Here is a 19,896-nt window from a genome sequence, read left to right as displayed (position 1 = left end):
CTGAAGGAAGAAATAGAAAGTCAGGGTGTGGAATGGAATCATGAGAAAGATCACAGAACTCATCCTTTTGCTTGTAAGGAAACACAGTTTCATAGAAAATAACATTTCTAGAAACTATGATTTGTTTTGTCTCTAAACAATACACATAATATCCTTTTGTGTTGGGAGGCAAACCCAGAAAAATGCACTTTAATGCTCTTTTATCAAACTTGTTTCTGTGGATATCATCATTTCTAGCAAAGCATAGACAACCAAATACTTTTAAACTATTAAAGTCTAGTACCTTATCATGAAGAATCTGATATGGTGTATTGTCATCAATGATTGGAGAAGGTGTCCTGTTTATCAAGAACACAGCATGAAGAATGCAGTACCCCCAAAATTTCAGTGGTAGAGAAGACTGAAATCTAAGAGATCTTGCCACATTTAGAATGTGCTGTTGCTTCCTCTCAACAGTGCTGTTTTGCTCAGGGGTATAGATGCAGCTTGTTTGATGGATAATACCATGAAGATTGTATAATTCTGTGTAAGAAAATTCAGCACCATTATCTGTCCTGATTATCTTGACCCTTTTTGCAAATTGTGTTTGAACATAAACCACAAATTTGTTCATAAGAGGTCTAACTTCTGACTTGTGTTTTATCAGGAAGATCCAAGTGTATCTGCTACAATCATCCACTATAGTCAGAAAGTATTTTTGTCCATGAATGGTTGCTGTTGGAAAAGGACCCCAAATATCCATATGAATCAGATCAAAAATACTATCTGTAAATGAAGAACTTACAGGAAAAGTCATTTTTTTTTGTTTTGCATAATGACAAACTTCACAGAGAGAATGAGAAGGAGACTTTATGTTTGAATCTAGCCTTTGCAAAAGCTTAATTCTACTATTTGATAAATGGCCTAATCTGTAATGCCAAATATCCTTATTTTCAATATTTCCTAAACTAGACTGAACTGAATTACAAGTATGTTTAGAAGCAGAGACAAACTTGTATAATCCTTCCTTCTTTTCAGCTGAACCAATCATTCTCCACCTGTCCATGTCCTGAATAATGCAGGAGTCATGATAAAGGATTAAACATATCCTTTTGTCATCAGTCATTTTGCTTGCTGAGATCAGATAAAGTTAAAGACAGGAACATAAAGCACATTATATAGTGTCAAGTCATCTGTAAGCTGCACAAAACCAGTATGAGTGACACTTATGAGTTGTCCAGTTGGGAGTTTTACATGAACATTATTTACTGGTTCACATTCCTTGAAAAGAGAATGTTTGCAAATAATGTGATCTGTGGCCCCAGTGTCAAGGATCCAAGAATCTCTATAAGTTTTAGAAGAAAAGAAGCAAGCATGTATTATACCTTTTTCTTCTGGAATTGGTTTGAAAGAGGTTGACACTGGTTTGTATGAAGCAGTGAGAGAATTGACATAGGAATTCTCCCTCTCAGCAGATTTTTCACCTTGAATCAAAGCCATTAGTTGCTGACACTGTTCAGGAGTAAATGGAAATACTTTGCCTGTCTGATTATTAGGAGCAATAGCAGAATTAGGAACATTACTGGCATTAATCTCATGTTTATATCCTGCAGGCTCATGTTTGTAAATCTTATTCTCAACAGATCTGTCTTCATCATAATCTGGATAATCACATTCTTCATATTGAACATGATTAGCATAGCTTGATTCTCCTTTATATTTTGGTTGAAAGCCTGGTGAAACGCCATGCTTTCTGTAACAATAGTCCACAGTATGACCAGAGTTGCCACAGTGAGAGCAAAGCTTTTGCTTAAATCCTGGATTCAATTGAAAAGAACCCCTTCTAAAACCTCCTCTGAAATTGTTTCCTCTGCCTCTTGCATAACATACATTTGACTCATAACCAGTATCATATTTCTCCTCAAAGTTGCATTTTGCCATAAAAACACTAGAATCAACTCCTTGCTTCACATTCACCAAAGATAGTTGTCTCTCATATTGAATTACCATGGAAAAGGCCTTATTTATCACAGGAAGATGCTCAGACATTAAAATCTGAGTTTTGACAACTGAATAAGAATCATTCAATCCTCTAACAAACTTGATCACATAATCATTAGACTGATTAATCTTCACAGCATTCAAGGCACCACAATTGCATTTAGGTTCACACATACAAACTGGCAATCCTCTCAAGTTTGACAGTTCATCCCACAAAGTTTTTAAATGAGTATAATACTCAGTAACAGAAGCATTATTCTGCTTATATGTATATATTTCCTCCTGCAAATCTCCTATCCTGTAAGCATCACCTTGAGAGAATCTATCTCTCAGGTCAATCCAGATTTCCAATGCACTATCAAGACATGATATGCTTTCAGCAATATTGTGAGCAACAGCTCTATATAACCAAGACATAACCAGTGTATTGCATCTCTCCCAAACAGACTAATCATGATCATTCAAATCAGGAACAACAATAGAACCATCCACAAACTTATATTTGTTCTTTGAAATCAATGCCATACGCATAGATCTATGCCAACTATGGTAATTACTACCATTCAACAAGCTAGAAACAAGAACAAGTGAAGGATTTTCACCTGGATGTACAAAATAGGGACTGGACATTGATTCTTCAAGTCTAACATGATGATTCGCCATTGATAATGATTCGGAAGCTTTCAATCAATCAAATATCAGCAAATTACAATGAAAAACAATCAACAATCGATCAAAAAAAATCAAAGAAGATTAATCAATCTGCGAGCCTAAGCTTTGATACCATAACAAATCTTGAGAGAAAAGGAGAAATTTTATTGATCTTAAGAATAATCAATACAATCTGATAAATCAGTTATTGACCTCTACTTATACTAGCTCTAGGACTTGAACTAACCGCTGCCAGCTAATTGACAGCTAATCAAACTAAGCACAGCTAATCAAACTAAGCTGACTCCATCTGCATGCTCAAGAAGAAGAAGTAACTGCTGCCAGCTCAACATACTTCATAAAAGAATTGTGTAACAACTTTCTGTAGCTTCAATCTGATGTGTGCAGGATCAGAATAGAGAAGCTGTGTTAATAATGGCCAGCAATCTAACCTCAACCATTCCATATTAAGAAAGGGCGTAGCCGGAATTCGAATCTACGACCTTTGGCGCCCAGATGGCTGAATTTTAGACCATTAAATCAAACTCGTGCGGGCAATCAGACCATGCTTGTTGTGATAGGAATGAGGGATAGTATAGAAAATCAAAGACAGTACACACAAAATGTCACTGATGTGGTTGATACCTTCAGTAAAAATACTAGCAAACACATACAACATTGAACTACTAATATATCCGAATACTATTTTAATACTTTGAAATATTAATTGCTTGATCACTAACCAACGAACCCCTCTCAAACACAAATAAAACGGACGGAGAAGAATAAATGAAAGGATGTAAAAATGTTGTCAAATATTTTAGATTTTAATTATTAATTTTTCTTTCAAACTGATTCAATAAAATTGATGTTCATTGAACCGAATTGATAGCTGGTTAACGATCTAAGGACATACTATCAAGCCGGTTATTAAAAAAATATTATTTTTCTTTTATCTTAAAAATTGTATTTTATACAATTAATAAAATGAGATGTTACTTGAATTTTATTTTCTCATCATTCAATAATGTTTATCTTTCAGTTACTTGTTTGTTATACTCCAAGATAATTTTTTTATTTTGTTTGTTTCATCAAAGAAATGAGATTATTTATCATCACTCAATCTACACTTGTAACAAAATAAGATTTGGCAATTTACAAAATCTAAAACCATTTTAAAACTTACCATTAAGAGACAATTGCAACAAAATATAGTTATTAACAATTCCCATAAACATTAAATCTAAACAAACATGCCAAACAAAAACTTCAAATATTGTTTACATTTTGTTTCATTAAATTAAAACCATACAAATAACAACTACAAATAACATAATCCACAAAAAGACAGTAAATATTTTTCAATTACTAGCTACAAATAAAGGAATAAATACTACATTATTTTCATGATCAAAAGAAAATTTAAATAATAACATCAATAATGGCCCAAATTACATTTTTCTTTCTAATAACCATGATTTTTACATCATTTTACACAATAAAAGCAGCAAACCCAAAATTTCCAGCCATTTTAGTGTTTGGTGATTCATCAGTTGATACTGGTAATAATAACTATATTTCCACATTACTTAAGGCTAATTACTTACCTTATGGTGAAGATTTTCCCGGAAAAATTCCGACTGGAAGATTTTCTAATGGAAAACTTGTTCCTGATTTAATTGCTTCAGCTTTAGGTATTAAAGAACTTGTTCCTCCGTTCTTGAATTCAGATCTTTCCGATAATGAAATTATTACGGGTGTTAATTTTGCATCCGCCGGTTCAGGTTTTGATAATTTAACAACTCGTGTTACTAGAGCGATTCCAGTTTTGCAACAGATTGATTATTTCAAAACTTATATTACAAGACTTAATACCATTGTTGGAGAAGAGAAAGCAAAAGGAATAATAAATGGTGCATTAGTGCTAATTAGTGTAGGTACTAATGACATGCTTATAAATTTTTATGATATACCAACAAGAAGATTGCAATATGGTGTCAATGGGTATCATGATTTCTTGCTTGGTATTTTCCAAGTTTTTATTAAGGTAAGTAATTAGCTATGCCGTTTTTCTTATAAAAATTTGAGAATTTAAAGTTTTACATACATTATAAATAGACATATTATTTTTAAAAAAAATAAAGTTTTCGCTATGAATATGTTTTATTTTCAATATTTTTTCTCTACAATTATTATTATTTTGTGCTTATAATTCTTAACAAACACAATTAACACTAACTATTGCATGTACTGTTCTTGTAATTTATAGGACTTATATGATCTTGGCTGCCGAAAATTTGTTGTTGCTGGCCTTTCTCCATTGGGTTGTGTACCATTGCAACTACTGAAAATTAATCGAAATTTCAATGAAAAATGTTCTGAAGATCAGAATATTGATTCTAAAACTTACAACGTAAAACTTCAAAACTTGTTATCTGAAATGCAGTCGTCGCTCTCTGGGAGCAACATTTTGTATAATAACGTTTATGACCCCCTTCTCGACATGATATCGAATCCACAACAATACGGTAATATTTTTGTTATACATACATAATCTTAAAATATTTTAGAGCATTTTATATATCTATTATCCCAACAGTGCCTTGAGCTAACATTTTTTTATAATCTAATATTAGTATATGAAAAAAGGTTGATGGAATTGTATATTTTTTGCAGGTTTTGTAGAAACAAAGAGTGGATGTTGTAGCAATGGACCGTTAAAATCAACAACTTTCATATGCAATCCATTGGGTCCAACTTGCAAAAATCATTCACAATATTTATTTTGGGATATCATACATCCTTCTCTAGCAGTATACCAACGATTTGCACAAAATATGCTTGATAATATTATCCCAAAACTATAGTATAACTTTATGGCGACACTCTTTAAACTCAAATTTGATAATTAATTTGTAAATAATAAAAACTTATGCCATCCTCTCAATAGAATAGAGGTGATGAATTTTCAATTGTAAATTAAAACTTTGTGCAGGCCTTATGATATTATCATTACCGGTTGATTTTATCCTTTACTTATTGTATTTACATGCCTGAATGGATTAAAAAAGGCATAAAATGTTATTTTTCTGCTATTTGTATCATTATTATATTTTTTCTACACACATTTAGGTTTGTATATATGTATGGCTGGTCCTTTTTATAAATTTGTACAACTTAGTATAAAATAACTAATTAAATTAGACTATCACTAGTCAGTTTGGTTAAAAACCAAATGATTTAACTAAAATTATATTAACTGAATTATTATACTTCTTTAAACAAATTGATATAATTGATTTAACTAAAATCTTAAAAATAAACAGCCGAACCGACTATTTCTCGGTTAATTCAGTTGAATCAATAGAAATGTTCGATTTAGTTTACTACTAAAATTTAAAAATCTTAACAATAACCGAATCAAAATTACTTTTTTATTAATCGAAGTGACTAAATTAACTAAATTATTCATTTGATAGTGCATATATAGAATGACATAAGTTTTGAATAATTTTCTTTAGATAAATTGAACACAATACATAATAAAATCTTATAAAATACTAGAAACAAGAAATTAAAGTTCCTAAATTATCCTACATTTTGCATACTACCAACATAAGGCTGCTTAGGAGATCCGAACCACAATCTCCCGTTATGTTCTTCAATCTCACTAACAAATTCCAAACTATTGCGACCATCACCATTCACAACTCTAATAAGCCTTCCATATTCATCAAATTTAACTCCAACAGGAACTGATACGCCGCTTTGAAGATTTCTTTCGGTGTTTAATGCGACCCAGAAGTGACCGTCTTCGGTTCTTCTGATGTTATCAGGAAATCGATCAACCCTCGCAAATACTTGTGGAACTCCATAGTGATGATCATTATAGAGTAGAAACTTGAGAATTTGATTATTTGTAGACTCCACAAGTAAAAGATATGAGTTATCTTTGGCCAAAACAACCCCGTTTGGAAATGCTAATCCTCTGTATAACACGCTAACTTCTCGAGTTATGGGATCGTATTTTAGTAGCCTTCCACTTCTATCTCGAGCATTAATCAGTTGGTTGAAATCCCTTCTTTCGTAGCGAATACTGCTGTCCGTGAAATAAACGACTCCCGTTTCAGGATTGACGTCCAAGTCGTTAAGAAATCTGAACGGAATGCTCTCAGCAGAAGTAGCGAGTTGAGTAGCAACACCTCCGTTTCTTCCTACTTTTAGCAGCCCGAAGTAGGCATCAGCGATGTACAACTCGCATGTTTTGGGATGGAACTTCAGACCTAATGGTCTCCCACAGATTGGCTCGTATGCTTTATTCGAGGATCCGTCGCATAGAAGCCTATTGCGATGAGGGGAAGTGACAGCAAACTCCACCCAAGTCTGCGTAGTCTCGTGCCATCTAAGGACTCTGCCGTCTGAAACACCAACGTAGGGTCCGCGTCCATTGCAATCGAAAGCGAGACTTTCGGGACCAAGAACCCGTCCTGGCAGATTGATCTGATGGTAATTGTTGTTGAGAGGAGGCGCTGTGTGGGGCGGATATCTGTGAAAAAACCAGGGAAAGCGAGGCCACGGAGAGGACTGTGCTTGTGCAGCAGAAACAAAGAGCAAGAAGAAGAAACAGAAGAATACTAAAGCTGATCTTGAAGAAGAAGACATGGTTATTCGATATAAAGTCTTGCTATTAGAAATTTTGTTGTACTGCTTATACTGATACAACATATAACATGTAAGGCGTATCCTATTTATAGAGAAGCAAAGGGCAAGTCCCAGTTCTTGTAGGATTAGGAAATTATCGTAAAATTTTAAGTTAATTCCTTTTCAATATCCACATTTGATTCGGAAATTATAAGTTAATTCCTTTTTAGTGATTATAAGAAATTTAATTGTTTTTATTCTTTGAACCATTTAAGTTTATTGCTCTGTATTTAAATTTTGGCTTAATAGCCAAAAAAACCCTCCACATTTCAGCCCCTTTTCAATTGCACTCCAACGTTGTAATTTTGTCTAGTTCATCCAAATTCACACCTTTGGTTTTCAATTCCACCCTCAAAATCAAGTTAGACTTTTTCCACTCGAAAAAATTTCATAAAAACTCTTTTAAAGTATTTACTTGAATTTATTTACACACAAAAAGTTAAAAATGAATGACTTATTTCAACTTTTTTTAGATGTAGAAGAGATCAATGTAGTATTTGAGGGTGGAACAGAAACCTAAAGATGCGAATTTGGGTGAATTAGACAAAATTATAACATCAAGGTGCAACTGAAAAGAGGTTAAAAGGTGGAGAGTTTTTTGGTGATTAAACCTTAAACTTTTAATATAAAAAGGACAATGGAAAAATAAAATATGAAATTATACTTATTTCTTGTTCAATTTTAATTTATATGTTAGTAATTTTTTTATGAATAAATAATGTAATCGATAAAGTATATATATATATATATATATATATATATATTTAACTTTAAAAATAAATTTTACAAGAATTTTCTTATCTTAATTAAATTTTATATAATATATTTTAAAAATATTATAATTATATATATATAAGTTAATTATATTCAATTAATTTTTAATTATAAATATACTTACTAAAATTGAAATATTGTAATTAAATTGTAATGTATCAAAATTATATACCTTTTTTTAATAAATAAAAATACTCTCTCCATCCACAAAAGATATGCTTATTTCTATTTTAAGCGTTCTAAATTATAGGTTTATTTCTATTTTAAAAAAATAGCTAACTAAATAAATGTCTAAAATACTCTTAATTGAATTATTTTTAGTCAACTAAATTAAAATGATAATGTCTTTAAAAACAACAATAATTAATGCTTTTTGATAGTTTCAATATTTAAAAAAATATATTTTTATGAGTGATTTTAGATTATTAACCTACAAAAGTGCATTGAAAAGAAGAATACATTAACTATTTTATAAAGGTATTATACGGAGTTAGTAGTATTATTCTAACTAATTAAACTACTCCCTCCGTCTCAAAATAATAGTCCATTTTCTTCTTTTCACACAGTTTAAGAAATACAATTAATGCTCTAATTTTTCATAAAATTATCTTCATTTTTCCTATCATACTCTTATTAAATGTTATGATTATAGGCTAATAGTAATTAATGATACACTTTAAATAAAGACAATATGGAAAATAAACATTCTAAATTGTGATTTATAAGGAGGACTATTGTATTGGGACAAAAAATAAAGAAAATTGACTATTATTTTGAGACGGAGGGAGTAAATTTTTAAATATATATATAAATAAAATAAGTTTATCTTTTGTGAACGGAAGGAGTAAGTTGTATGAAACTTGCCTGGCATGGCATGATCTAATAGTTTTGTTATACCATGTCAGGTAATTAATTTGAAAAATAAATAAATCATATGTGTAAGGATAAACTTTTTAAAAATACGATTAAAGTGGGATATATGTAGGGGTGTAAATGAACCGAGCCGAGCCGAGCTTTGGAGTGTTCATGTTCGGCTCGTTTAGCGAACAAGGTGTTCATGTTTGGTTCATGTTCAGTCGAGCTTTGAACAAAGTGTTCATGTTCGGTTTGTTTAAATTTTATAGTGTTCATGTTCGGTTCATGTTCAGCTCGTGTTCGTTCGTTTAGCCGCTAAACGAACAAGTTCACGAACGAGCTCGCGAACGAGCTCACGAACGAGCTCGATAAGTACTAAACGAGCTCGTTCACGAACGAGCTCGCGAACGAACTCGATAAGTACGAAACGAGCTCGTTCGTGAGCCCGCTCATTTAGCGGATAAACGAAGAAACACGAACTTTTAAACGAACAAACACGAATATGAGCTGAATAAATTAAAAACAATATAATCGAACTCGTTCACGAATATGAACTGGATAAATTAGAAACATAATTATACAAATTAATCTAAATATGAATTAGTTCGCGAACACCTAATCGAGTTTCTAAACGAGCTTGTTCGTGAACTATATACGAGCTCGTTCACGAACTTGTTTACAAACTCTTAATCGAGCTCGTTCACGAGCTTGTTCATGAACTCTTATTCGAGCTGTTCGCGAACATAAACGAGCCGAACACCACTATGTTCATGTTCGGCTCGTTTATATTAACGAACATAAAATCAAGTTCGAACTCGGTTCGTTTAGAATACGAACGAACATGAACCGAACTCTTATCGAGCCGAATACCGAGCTGCTCGCGAACGGCTCGGTTCATGTACACCCCTAGATATATGTAAAACCAACTTAAAATTTGTTTTCTCATCATTTAATGAGGTTTATTTTTTAGTTATTCTTTCTTTTTCTATAATTTTTTTTTTTGTTTTGTTTATACTTATATCATCATGAAATGAGATTATTTAATCAACATTTTGTAACTAAATAAGATTTGAAAATTTTGAAAATTTGAAACCATTATAAAACTTGCCATTAAGAGACTAGCAACAAAAAATAGCTGCTAACATAAACACCAAACAAAATAAACAAAATAAACTGTGACAAAACAAAAACTTAAAATGTTTAAATTTGTTTGATGAAATTATTACCATGCAAATGTCAACTTGTTTTAATTTAGTCCTCTGGAAAAGAACAATATTTTTTTCTTCAGTTACTTGTTAGAAAAGAGAAACCTATAAGTACTACACTAGGTTAATTTCATAATCAAAACAAAAAATTGATATAATCACATCAATAATGGCCAAAATATTCACCATTTTCTTTCTAATTACCATGATCTTAGCTACATCTTTTAACACAATAAAAACAGCACATCCAAAATTTCCAACAATGTTAGTCTTTGGTGATTTAACAGTTGATAGCGGTAACAATAACTATATTTTTACATAGGTTAAGGCTAATTATCTATCTTATGGTCAAGATTTTTTTGAAAAAGTTTGGACATGAAGATTTTATAATGGAAAACTTATTTCCGATTTAGTTGCTTCAGCTTTAGGTATCAAAGAACTTGTACCCCCGTTTTTCAATCGAAAACTTTTCGATAATGAAATTGTTACGGGCGTTAATTTTGTATCGGCCGGTTCTCGATAATTTAACAACTCTTACTACTAAAGCATTTCCAGTAACAAATTAATTATTTCAAAAGTTATATTACAAGACTTAATAGCATTGTTGGAGAAGAGAAAGCAAAAATAATAATAAACTGTTCACTAGTGCTAATTAGTGCAGGGACTAATGACATGCTTTTTAATTTTTATGATATACCGACCAGAAGATTGCAATACGATATCAATGGGTATCATGATTTCTTGCTTGCTATATTCCAAGTTTTTGTTAAGGTTAGTAATTAGCTGCATTTTTTTCTTATTAAAAATTGAGTTTTACATAATTTTTTATTTGTTTTACATAACTCTTTCTTCTTGCTTTAAAGCATAAATTTTTTTGTTGGGTATGAATTTTTCAGTCACTAAATTTTCCAATCATTTTATTTCTGTCATAGAACTTCAATTTATTTTAATTTAGGCACCTAGCTTTAAAATTATAAACATTGGGAATTATTTTTAGTAATTTTTGGAAACATTGAGTCTATATGACAAGTGAGTATTGTCACGTCTTATTTTCTCTTACATAATGAATACTAGTTTTTCACGGTCATTTTTTCAGCAAGACAAAACTCTATTTTTCCATGACATGGCAAGATATGATTGGTACATAGAGTAATTTGATATGGGATAATATAAAAAACTTTATGTTGCTTGTAATTTGGAAGCTTAATACTTAAACTGAAACAAATCAAAATTTCTTGCCCAAATGATAAAATACAAAAATTTAGTGTCCTAAAAATTTAATAGTGGTAATTTTTTGAAATATATGTTTCGGTAACTTATTTATACTTTTATTTGTCAAGTATTGATTTTTCTTTTCTGACTTTTTTATTTACGAAAATACATTTTTTTTTAATTTCACAAATACCTTTTTCGGTATCCAATTTCGGTTTTTGATTTTTTCGATTCGGTCGACCGAACCGACCCATTACACATCCCTATTTTTCAATTTTTAATAATTTATTTATTTTATAGATTTTTTACCTGGAATTTTTTTTATATTTTTATAGTGTAACAATAGTGTATATATAGTTTTTTATGGTGTTTTTATAGTGTAAGATTAGTGTATATATAGTGTATTTATAGTATTTATGGCATTTTATAGTGATTTTATGGTTTATATCAACACTGCAAATGTACCATAAACACTGCAAATACACCATAAACACTGTAAATGTACCATAGATATACTAAAAAACGGCAGAAATACACCAAAAAAACATAGATTTTCCGAAAAACACCAGAAATACACTATAAATACACCAAAATACACTAAACGTAAATATATTATAAAATTACTACAAATGTAGCATAAATCAATTTGTTCTTTACAAAATCAGTAGCAATAAACATATCTGTGAATAAGAGAAAGACAAAATAAATAATTATATGAATAATAGAACAATTTTATAAATAAAAAATTAATTACAGGTCTACAATAATTTATTTACAAAATGTTTAAATCATTACAAAAAAAACCTAAAAATTACACAAATATAAAAACGAGTCGAAAAATCCATAGCGTAAACGGAATAGACGAATGGCATACAACCCAATGCAAGCAATAAGTAAATCGAAAAAAATAAATCTAGACATAGATTCCTCATATTTGGACCGAACGAGAAACAAGAGTTCCGTTGGAACAGGTACTCAGATTTCCCTTTTTTCCGATAGACCGACATACACACGACCCGCTTGATCCGTTGAAGTTTGGTATTTGCGATCATTTTTGGCAGTAGAATTCTTAAAAGTTAGATCGAGAAATCTCACATATTTCTCTCTAACCACTCACTAAAAAACCACTTGTGTAAGATACAATTTTTTTGGTTTAATTCCCAGAACTATATTTACATAATTTATTTATTTCAGACATAAAAATTTAAAATTAATTTTGAGAAATTAAATTGTTTTAAAAGGGCTCTAAATCAATATAGATAATATTAAAATTTACTATATAAAATAAAATACATATTTTCATAGCGTGCAGTGCTATGTTTTATGTCAAATTTAACATATGATAAATTTGATATCAAATTGATACCAAATTTAGCAAATGCCAAATCTTTATATATGTCTAAATTAATTACAAGACTTTCAGTAATAATTACTAATTACAATCAATTATAAAGTTAAAAAAAATTATTCACTCAATGTGGCATTTTGTATTGGAGTCTAACAACTAAAATATGTGATATATTTAATATATTTGTTACTTTAATGCTAAAAATAGCATAAAATATACATATTCAATGGAGATGCAGTTAATATATTTACATCAAGATTTTCTTATTGTTTAAGGGCAAAACCCATGTGGAGGCCCCCGTACTTTATCTGTTATGTTCGAGAGACCTTTGACCCGAAGTTTGTCACGTTTGGATCCCTGTATTTGTCATAATCTTTATTTTAAGGCCCTTTAATGGTCTAAAGTTGGCAAGTGTAGTACACTCTCTCTTTCCGTTAATTAACGGAGTTAAATAATTGTTTTGATAATCCACGTCATTTAAATAATCCCTCTTTTTCTTTGACATGTTAAATAAGTGGGCCCCATTTGATTTTGATTCCAACTCATCTTCTCTTTGATTTCACCTCCACTTCCATTCTTCTTCTTGTTCTTTAACTTCGTCTTCTTCCTTATCTAGGGGTATAACATAGGACCATACTTATCTTTCACGACTTTAAATTATGTAAAGTTCAAAACCTAATCTTTTAAATTACAAATCAAAACATCAAAACAATTATTAAACGTGAAAATGGTTCAATTACCTCGAGCCTATTCAAAAATTTGCAAAATAAGAACTGGAAACAAACAAATCCGGAGGAGCTTAAACTTCAAAACAGAAAATGAGAAGAGATAATGAAATAAAAAATGGACGAAAGAAGAATTTTAAAGGACAAATGGAATAGCAGCGAAGTAACCCATACTGCGATCGTCGGAGGCAGAGTCTGCGGAGAGCGAACAATGGTAAAGGCGGCGGAAAGCAACGGTCGGAGGCAGATGCAACAGAAAGCGAAGAACAAGAATGATGGTCGGAGGCAGCAGACCGAACCGTCAAAACCAGATCGATTTGAAGTACCATTGTGGAATCAACATCTATTGCACAATTACTCTCAAATCAAGATCCTAATTTCAATTTAATTTGCAGTTTGTTATAAATTTGATGTAAATTCGTGGTCATGGAACATGTGATTTGTTACTGGGTTTTGTTGTTCCAGTGGCTCCGGTGGCCGTAGGTGGTGGGGGACGGGTGGGGGGGTCTTGAATTGGGAATTTAGAAAGAAAATAATAAAAGAAGAAGATGCCATGTAAAATTGACATGTCATTAGTTATATAAAAAATTAAGAGCAAATTACGCTAAGGTCCCTGAGGTATACAATAATTAACAGTTTGGTACCTCTTGTTTCAAAAGTCTACTTAATGGTCCCTCAGTTTTAATTCTGTTAACTATTAGGTCCGTCCGTTAATTTCGAGACATATTTTCAAACGATGTGGTACCCCACCTTTAGTTTTGTGAAGGATTTGGTCCCTCGCTATTAATTTTATTAAACGATTTGGTCCCTCACTTTTAAACGATTTAGTACCCGAGTTTCAATCCGTTAAACGATTTAGTCCCTCAAATTAACAGAAGGATCTCTCAGTTAACGGAATTAAAACTGAAGGACCATTAAGTAGACTTTTGAAATTAGGGGTACCAAACTGTTAATTATGGTATAACTCAGGGGCCTCTAAGTAATTCGCTCAAAAATTAATTACCATATCATAATTTTTATTAAAAAAAATTATCTTGTCATTTTTTTATTTTTTATTTCACTCTCACTAACGGAGAGTGTGATACACTTGCCAAATTCCGTCCACTAAAGGGCTTTAAAATAAGGATTATGATAAGTACAGGGATCCAAACGTGACAAACTTTGGGCCAGGGGCCTCTTGAACAAAATAGGTAAAGTACAGGGGTTTTTCCATGGGTTTTGCCTTGCTTAAGCCCCATGAACTAGTGATTCCAGATACATTTTGCACATTAATTCGTAAAAATGAAATTAACATAAAAACAAATTCACAGATTGTCTAATCCCTTGCTCTATGATTCATTTCATATGCAAAAGTATTTATTCTATAATTCATTTGAAATGAACATAACTAGTTCTACAGAAGTAGAGTTTTAGGTAACTCTTTTCATTTACAAATGAATTCCGTAGAATTTTACAAAATTCATTTGAATCAAACACACAATAAGAAAAGACTAAAACTGACTAGCCTTCGATTCTAATTGTTGACCTGATGCTCTGAAATTATGAACCTTTACTTGTAGCATTGATTAACCTCCCTCACAAGCTTATCCATTAATTGGCATTTCTTGTCGAATCCCCAACCAGCGTTGCTCTGCAATGAAATTAAGTAGAGAGAAAAGTAAAAATTCCATGCAGACTCAGAGAAACGCTTAATCATTTGATAATAAAGGGAGTCGAGGTTTCTTAGTTGCAGGAGTCCAGAAGAGCTTATTCATAACAAATGAAATAAGTAAACATGGAGAAAAAGAAATAAAACTGTCAGGGTCACTAGCAATCACATACTGAAAAAATTATATAAGTAGCATCCCACCAGCATACACAACAAGAGACTCGCCAAATATGATACGTGTTTCTGAACAAGGTCTAAGCATATAAAAATCGGATTTAGGTTACCCTGGTATCTTGGTTTTATTTTCCTTATGTACTTGCATTCAATCACCATATCAGTACAGTTGATTCTATTAAAGTAGAGTCAATTCCATTTACTTATTTAAAGTCTTAATCAACTACTAAATGGAAATAGCTTGACTAAGCAACCATAAACATCACAATGAATAACTGTAATGCAGAACATATCTTGAACACGATAAAGAATCACTAATCAAAAAATCAAAAATTAGCACCAAATTACCCACTACTCTCAGCTAAATTCCAAATGTTCCTACAGCTCTTCCTCAATCACATTACAAAGCTAAGAATCCATAACATAGAATGTACAAGCTCAAAGTACGACATGCAACACCAACAAACATGTACATTTTGGTAAAATAAAAATCCCAAACACCATGCTTTAATGAAGCATTTATTGAAGGTTTCATACAAAATGCATAATCAGTATTCATTATACTTTCATCGAAAAATGATAATAGTGAACAGCTAGAATTAAAAATTTAACCTGAAGAGATAGAACTGCACGATCAGCAAATCGCTTTACTGAAGCTGGTGCACTTGCAGGAATAGCTTTTGCAACTCTTTCTAGTTCTTCTCGTTGTTTCTTTCCGGTAACTCTATCAGGTCCACTGTAGTGATCAACAATTTCTTTCAGTAACGGAACTCTCTTCATTGTTTCTTCAACAACCTCCTGGAAATTAAGCAAATCAAAGAGACATTTTAGTCTGTTAGGGCACAAAAAGCAGCGAGCATGCACAAACTTGCTCTTTATTCACAGAAAAGCAAGAGAGTTGACACAAACACTAATTCCATAATCTGTGTTTGGGTACTTGGTCAGACTCCGAACCCAAGAGGAGATCCAAACTGATTTTCTTAAATAAATAAAAAAAGAAGACTCAAAATGTTCATGGGCTCAATACTACACAGGTGACACGACAAAGATGTGAAGCATGAGATGGAATAGCTATGCAACACAATTAAATATCATGCAGAGTTAAGCTAGGTAAGAATGTATCACCTATTATAACCAAAGTTCGCGAAATACCACAAAGGGCACAAAGGATAATGATTTAGAAGCTAAATCAACAATTACCCACATCAAGAAAACCATTTTAGCTACAGAATCGTCTTTTAATTTATAATCACTTTAATTATAAACAAAGAAAGCAGCTAAGCTAACAATGCATTCCAATACAAACATGCAATCATTTAAATAAGGATCTAAACACGTACAATCAATTCAGAACCTGAATCATCAACCAAAATAAATGCTGTTTAGGGTCAAACAAAGAGGAAATATGTTGGCTCAATTTTTCCAAAAGACTGCAGGGGCTACTGAAATTCATCGAAGACATAGATCAACATTTACTATGAATGAATATGCCAAAATTATAGTTGGAAACATCAAAAATTAAAGTTATTGCTCAGTTGCAAAAGAAAAACTCAATGAAAGGGATTACTGCACATACCTCCCACTGTTCATGACTTTCAATTCCTTCATACGCCATTATGAATGGCTTGATCTTCTCAAGCATGTCTCGGAGAGGCATAGGAGGCTTCTCATCAATATCTGGATTTTGATCAAACTGTCCCATCAAGTACTCTGGTTCAAACTCAATCTGCAATCCAAAGAGTTCGAATCATCAGATAGTTACTGTTGCATCTTTACATACAATACCTTGCCAGATTACAAAAACAGAAATGAGATCACAATGACTTCACATTGCTATAATAAGTTGTAATGCTGGAAAAACGAAATCAGCCATCTGCGGTACAACAACAGCTTGTTGTTTCTCCACTTTTTTGACATTTGTTTCCATTGAAAATCTATAACTTGGTGACACTCTATAAACCTATAGCCTCATTAAAATTCAAGACAAACAAATAATTGACTCACCATACAATTGGTATGATAGGCGTCCAAATAAGCGTCGTCCATAGGAGAAGGCAATATTCTGGCACTCATCTCTTCGAAACCTTCAACCAATTTATTCATATTCTCAAGGCCAAGCTTTTGGGCAAGCTTCTCCCCATCAGCATTATCACCTAAAAACAACCCACTTCCGGCCCCTTCCTCTAAATCATCCATTCTCCCTCTGCCTCTGCCTCTCCCTCTTCCTCGCCCTCCGCCCCGGCCTCTCCCCATCCCATCAGGCCCTCCCTGTGATAATATAGACAATGCCCTCGTCACTGCCTCGTCCCGGCTAATTTTGGGGCGTGTTTCTTCTGTCTTGGCCGGCGGCTTGGAGCTGGAGCTGGAGCTGGAGCGGCTTCTAATATGTCGATTCTCTTCCTTTTCTTGCTGAGCAGGAGGGGGACTCACCGGGTTTTCGGGTTTCCCACGGCCCGCACCGTGCAGTGCAGATTGAATGGAAGATGGAAGAGTTGGAGTGCGTGAGGGTGTAAACTCAATCTTTGCTGGAGGAACTGGTTCGGTAGTGGGACGGCCGCGTCCTATCGAGGATATAAATGATTCGAACGAAGGCAGAATTGGTGTACCACGGCCATGACCGATTATTCTCTTCTGCTGCTGCTGCTGTGGCGGTTCTGGATTGGGTGCATCAGATGAAGCAGGTGCTCTTATGAAGTCACCGGAGATGCCGCGCCCACGGCCTCGACCACCACCACCACCGGAGGAAGTGGAGAAGGTGGAAGAAAAGGATGGCTTAGTATTGGAGATCCTTCTTCCTATTGGATATCCTCTCATTTCGATTTCTATCAATTTTGGTTTCCACTGTAAACCCTTCGCAAAATCTACAAAAGTAAAGCTAATCTTTTTGGGCTGATCACTTGATTTGGGCTTAGACTTTTCATTATATACGGGTAATTGATTCTGACCATCATTGAACTTTCGAGTTTTTTTCATTTCAGTCACTAAACTATATTTTTTTCATTTTGATCACTGAACTTTTATTTTTTTTCATTTTTATATGTCATGCCAAAAATGCTTAGGTGGCAGCCGGAAGTTGACATGCGACAACCGAATTTTACAAATTTTACTTTAAAAGACTACCATACATACATAATTTCACTTTAAAAATGTTTTTTTAGATAAAACAATACATAGATGACAAATTTTCAGATTAAAAAAAATTAATTCCGGCTGCCACCTACATATTTTTGGCCAAAAAATACCAAAGTGAAAAAAAATGAAAAGAAAAATAGTTTAGTGACTGAAATGAAAAAACTTCAAAGTTCAGTGATTTTCAGAATTAATTACCCTTATATACGCTGCAATCTAAATATTGGCAAATATAATCTTTTTTCAGGGTTTAATCACCAAAAAGATCCCACTTTTTAGCTCCTTTTTAGTTGCATTCTGAGGTCGTAATTTTGTCAGCTGCACCGTAATTCGCACCTTTGGGTTTTAATTTCACCCTCAATTTGGACTCTTTTTCACTCGGGAAAAATTCATAAAAACTCTTATAAAGTACTCGTTTGAACTCTTTTACACGCAAAGAGTTAAAAATAGATGACTTATTGTAACTTTTTTCAAATGGAGAAGAGATCAATTTAGCATTTGAGGGTGGAATTAAAAACCAAATGTGCGAATTAGGGTGCAGCTGACAAAATTACAACGTCAGGGTGCATTTGAAAAGGCTCTAAAAGGTTGGTTTTTTTTTGTGGTTAAGCCTTTTTTAGGACTTATTAGTTCTTATATTATTATTACAATAGTTACATTTAAATTTTAAATTAAAAATATAATAATTTATTTACATTATCAAAATATTTATTTATTTTTCAACATATGAACACTCGTCTTATACACTAAAATAGTTGTCTAATTTTTAATTTTATCATTATTTCATCGAGTAGCTGTATATTAACATTTTTCATCTAATTTTACACTTATCAATAATACAGTATTTTATTATCTTTTATTATTTATAAATATAATCTATTTTCTATAAAATAAACAATATAAATAATATTTTCAAAATTTGTCCTACATTTTAAATATGTGCAATGAAAATATAAAAATAAAATTATATTATCTTTGATTTTTAAAGAGAAATAACTCTTCTTAATATGATATTTTATCTTTCAATTTATTTCTTTTTGATTGTTTTCTGTTACTTGTGTTGTTTTTTTAATAAATTATTAATTGTAGTCGCATGTAAAGTTAGTGTGTTAAAGACCTAAAAGGAGAAAAATTAAGTAAGCATGAAAATTTTAAAAATCAAAAAAGATGCGGCAGATTAGAAGTGTTTTAAGTATAATATGAAAACATTGTTGAAATATTTCTAAATAAAAATGATCATAATAACCATTCTAATCATATCATTATTTTGTAATTTCGTATTGGTGTTTAAAAATATATAATTCATCCGTGAATTTATAATAACTAAATATGTTTATATTTTTTAATTTGTATTTATCGTCTTTTGTATTAATTGCAGATATAAATGTAAATTTTACTTTAAGCATTCTCAATTGTTCTTAAGTAGCTTGTCAGTAGCTTTTCAGTAGCTCGTTGATAACTTTTAAGTAGATTGTTAGTAGATTTTAACACTTT

General features: G+C 31.9%; 4 protein-coding genes across 4 annotated transcripts; 1 reads left to right on the top strand and 3 right to left on the bottom strand.

Annotated features, from left to right (window-relative positions):
- Nucleotides 1-1,119: 1,119 nt before the first annotated feature.
- LOC126678461 (uncharacterized) lies at nt 1,120-2,397 on the bottom strand. The gene has a single exon (XM_050373358.1). The coding sequence runs from the start codon at nt 2,395-2,397 to the stop codon at nt 1,120-1,122; it is 1,278 nt and encodes a 425-aa protein (XP_050229315.1).
- A 1,675-nt stretch (nt 2,398-4,072) lies between these two features.
- On the top strand, nt 4,073-5,558 carry LOC126678459 (GDSL esterase/lipase At2g30310-like). Its single transcript, XM_050373357.1, has 3 exons — nt 4,073-4,678; nt 4,901-5,159; nt 5,308-5,558. The coding sequence occupies exons 1-3, from the start codon at nt 4,073-4,075 to the stop codon at nt 5,496-5,498; spliced, it is 1,056 nt and encodes a 351-aa protein (XP_050229314.1). The 3' UTR covers nt 5,499-5,558.
- Nucleotides 5,559-6,168: 610 nt separating this feature from the next.
- Nucleotides 6,169-7,330, bottom strand: LOC126678886 (protein STRICTOSIDINE SYNTHASE-LIKE 10-like). The gene has a single exon (XM_050373802.2). The coding sequence runs from the start codon at nt 7,291-7,293 to the stop codon at nt 6,220-6,222; it is 1,074 nt and encodes a 357-aa protein (XP_050229759.1). The 5' UTR covers nt 7,294-7,330; the 3' UTR covers nt 6,169-6,219.
- A 7,432-nt stretch (nt 7,331-14,762) lies between these two features.
- On the bottom strand, nt 14,763-18,261 carry LOC126678377 (uncharacterized). The gene is made up of 4 exons (XM_050373276.1): nt 17,278-18,261; nt 16,850-16,999; nt 15,886-16,071; nt 14,763-15,081 (listed from the first exon to the last, which is right to left on the bottom strand). Exons 1-4 carry the CDS (start codon nt 18,244-18,246, stop codon nt 15,001-15,003), a joined length of 1,386 nt encoding a protein of 461 aa, XP_050229233.1. The 5' UTR covers nt 18,247-18,261; the 3' UTR covers nt 14,763-15,000.
- Between the last annotated feature and the right edge of the window lie 1,635 nt (nt 18,262-19,896).

The sequence above is a fragment of the Mercurialis annua genome, linkage group LG4 (assembly GCF_937616625.2).
Source record: "Mercurialis annua linkage group LG4, ddMerAnnu1.2, whole genome shotgun sequence".
Classification (NCBI taxonomy): Eukaryota; Viridiplantae; Streptophyta; class Magnoliopsida; order Malpighiales; family Euphorbiaceae; genus Mercurialis; species Mercurialis annua.
The sequence above is the reverse complement of the archived record's forward strand: the minus strand, read 5'-3'. Positions and strand labels throughout refer to the sequence as shown.

Coding starts and splice junctions, on each gene's coding strand:
- LOC126678461 (XM_050373358.1), bottom strand. CDS start 2,397: ATGTCTTGGTTATATAGAGCTGTTGCTCACAATATTGCTGAAAGCATA.
- LOC126678459 (XM_050373357.1), top strand. CDS start 4,073: ATGGCCCAAATTACATTTTTCTTTCTAATAACCATGATTTTTACATCA. Junction 4,679..4,900: donor TTTTCCAAGTTTTTATTAAG/GTAAGTAATTAG, acceptor TGTAATTTATAG/GACTTATATGATCTTGGCTG. Junction 5,160..5,307: donor ATCGAATCCACAACAATACG/GTAATATTTTTG, acceptor TATTTTTTGCAG/GTTTTGTAGAAACAAAGAGT.
- LOC126678886 (XM_050373802.2), bottom strand. CDS start 7,293: ATGTCTTCTTCTTCAAGATCAGCTTTAGTATTCTTCTGTTTCTTCTTC.
- LOC126678377 (XM_050373276.1), bottom strand. CDS start 18,246: ATGAAAAAAACTCGAAAGTTCAATGATGGTCAGAATCAATTACCCGTA. Junction 17,000..17,277: donor CCTATCATACCAATTGTATG/GTGAGTCAATTA, acceptor TTTGGATTGCAG/ATTGAGTTTGAACCAGAGTA. Junction 16,072..16,849: donor AAAGTCATGAACAGTGGGAG/GTATGTGCAGTA, acceptor CTTAATTTCCAG/GAGGTTGTTGAAGAAACAAT.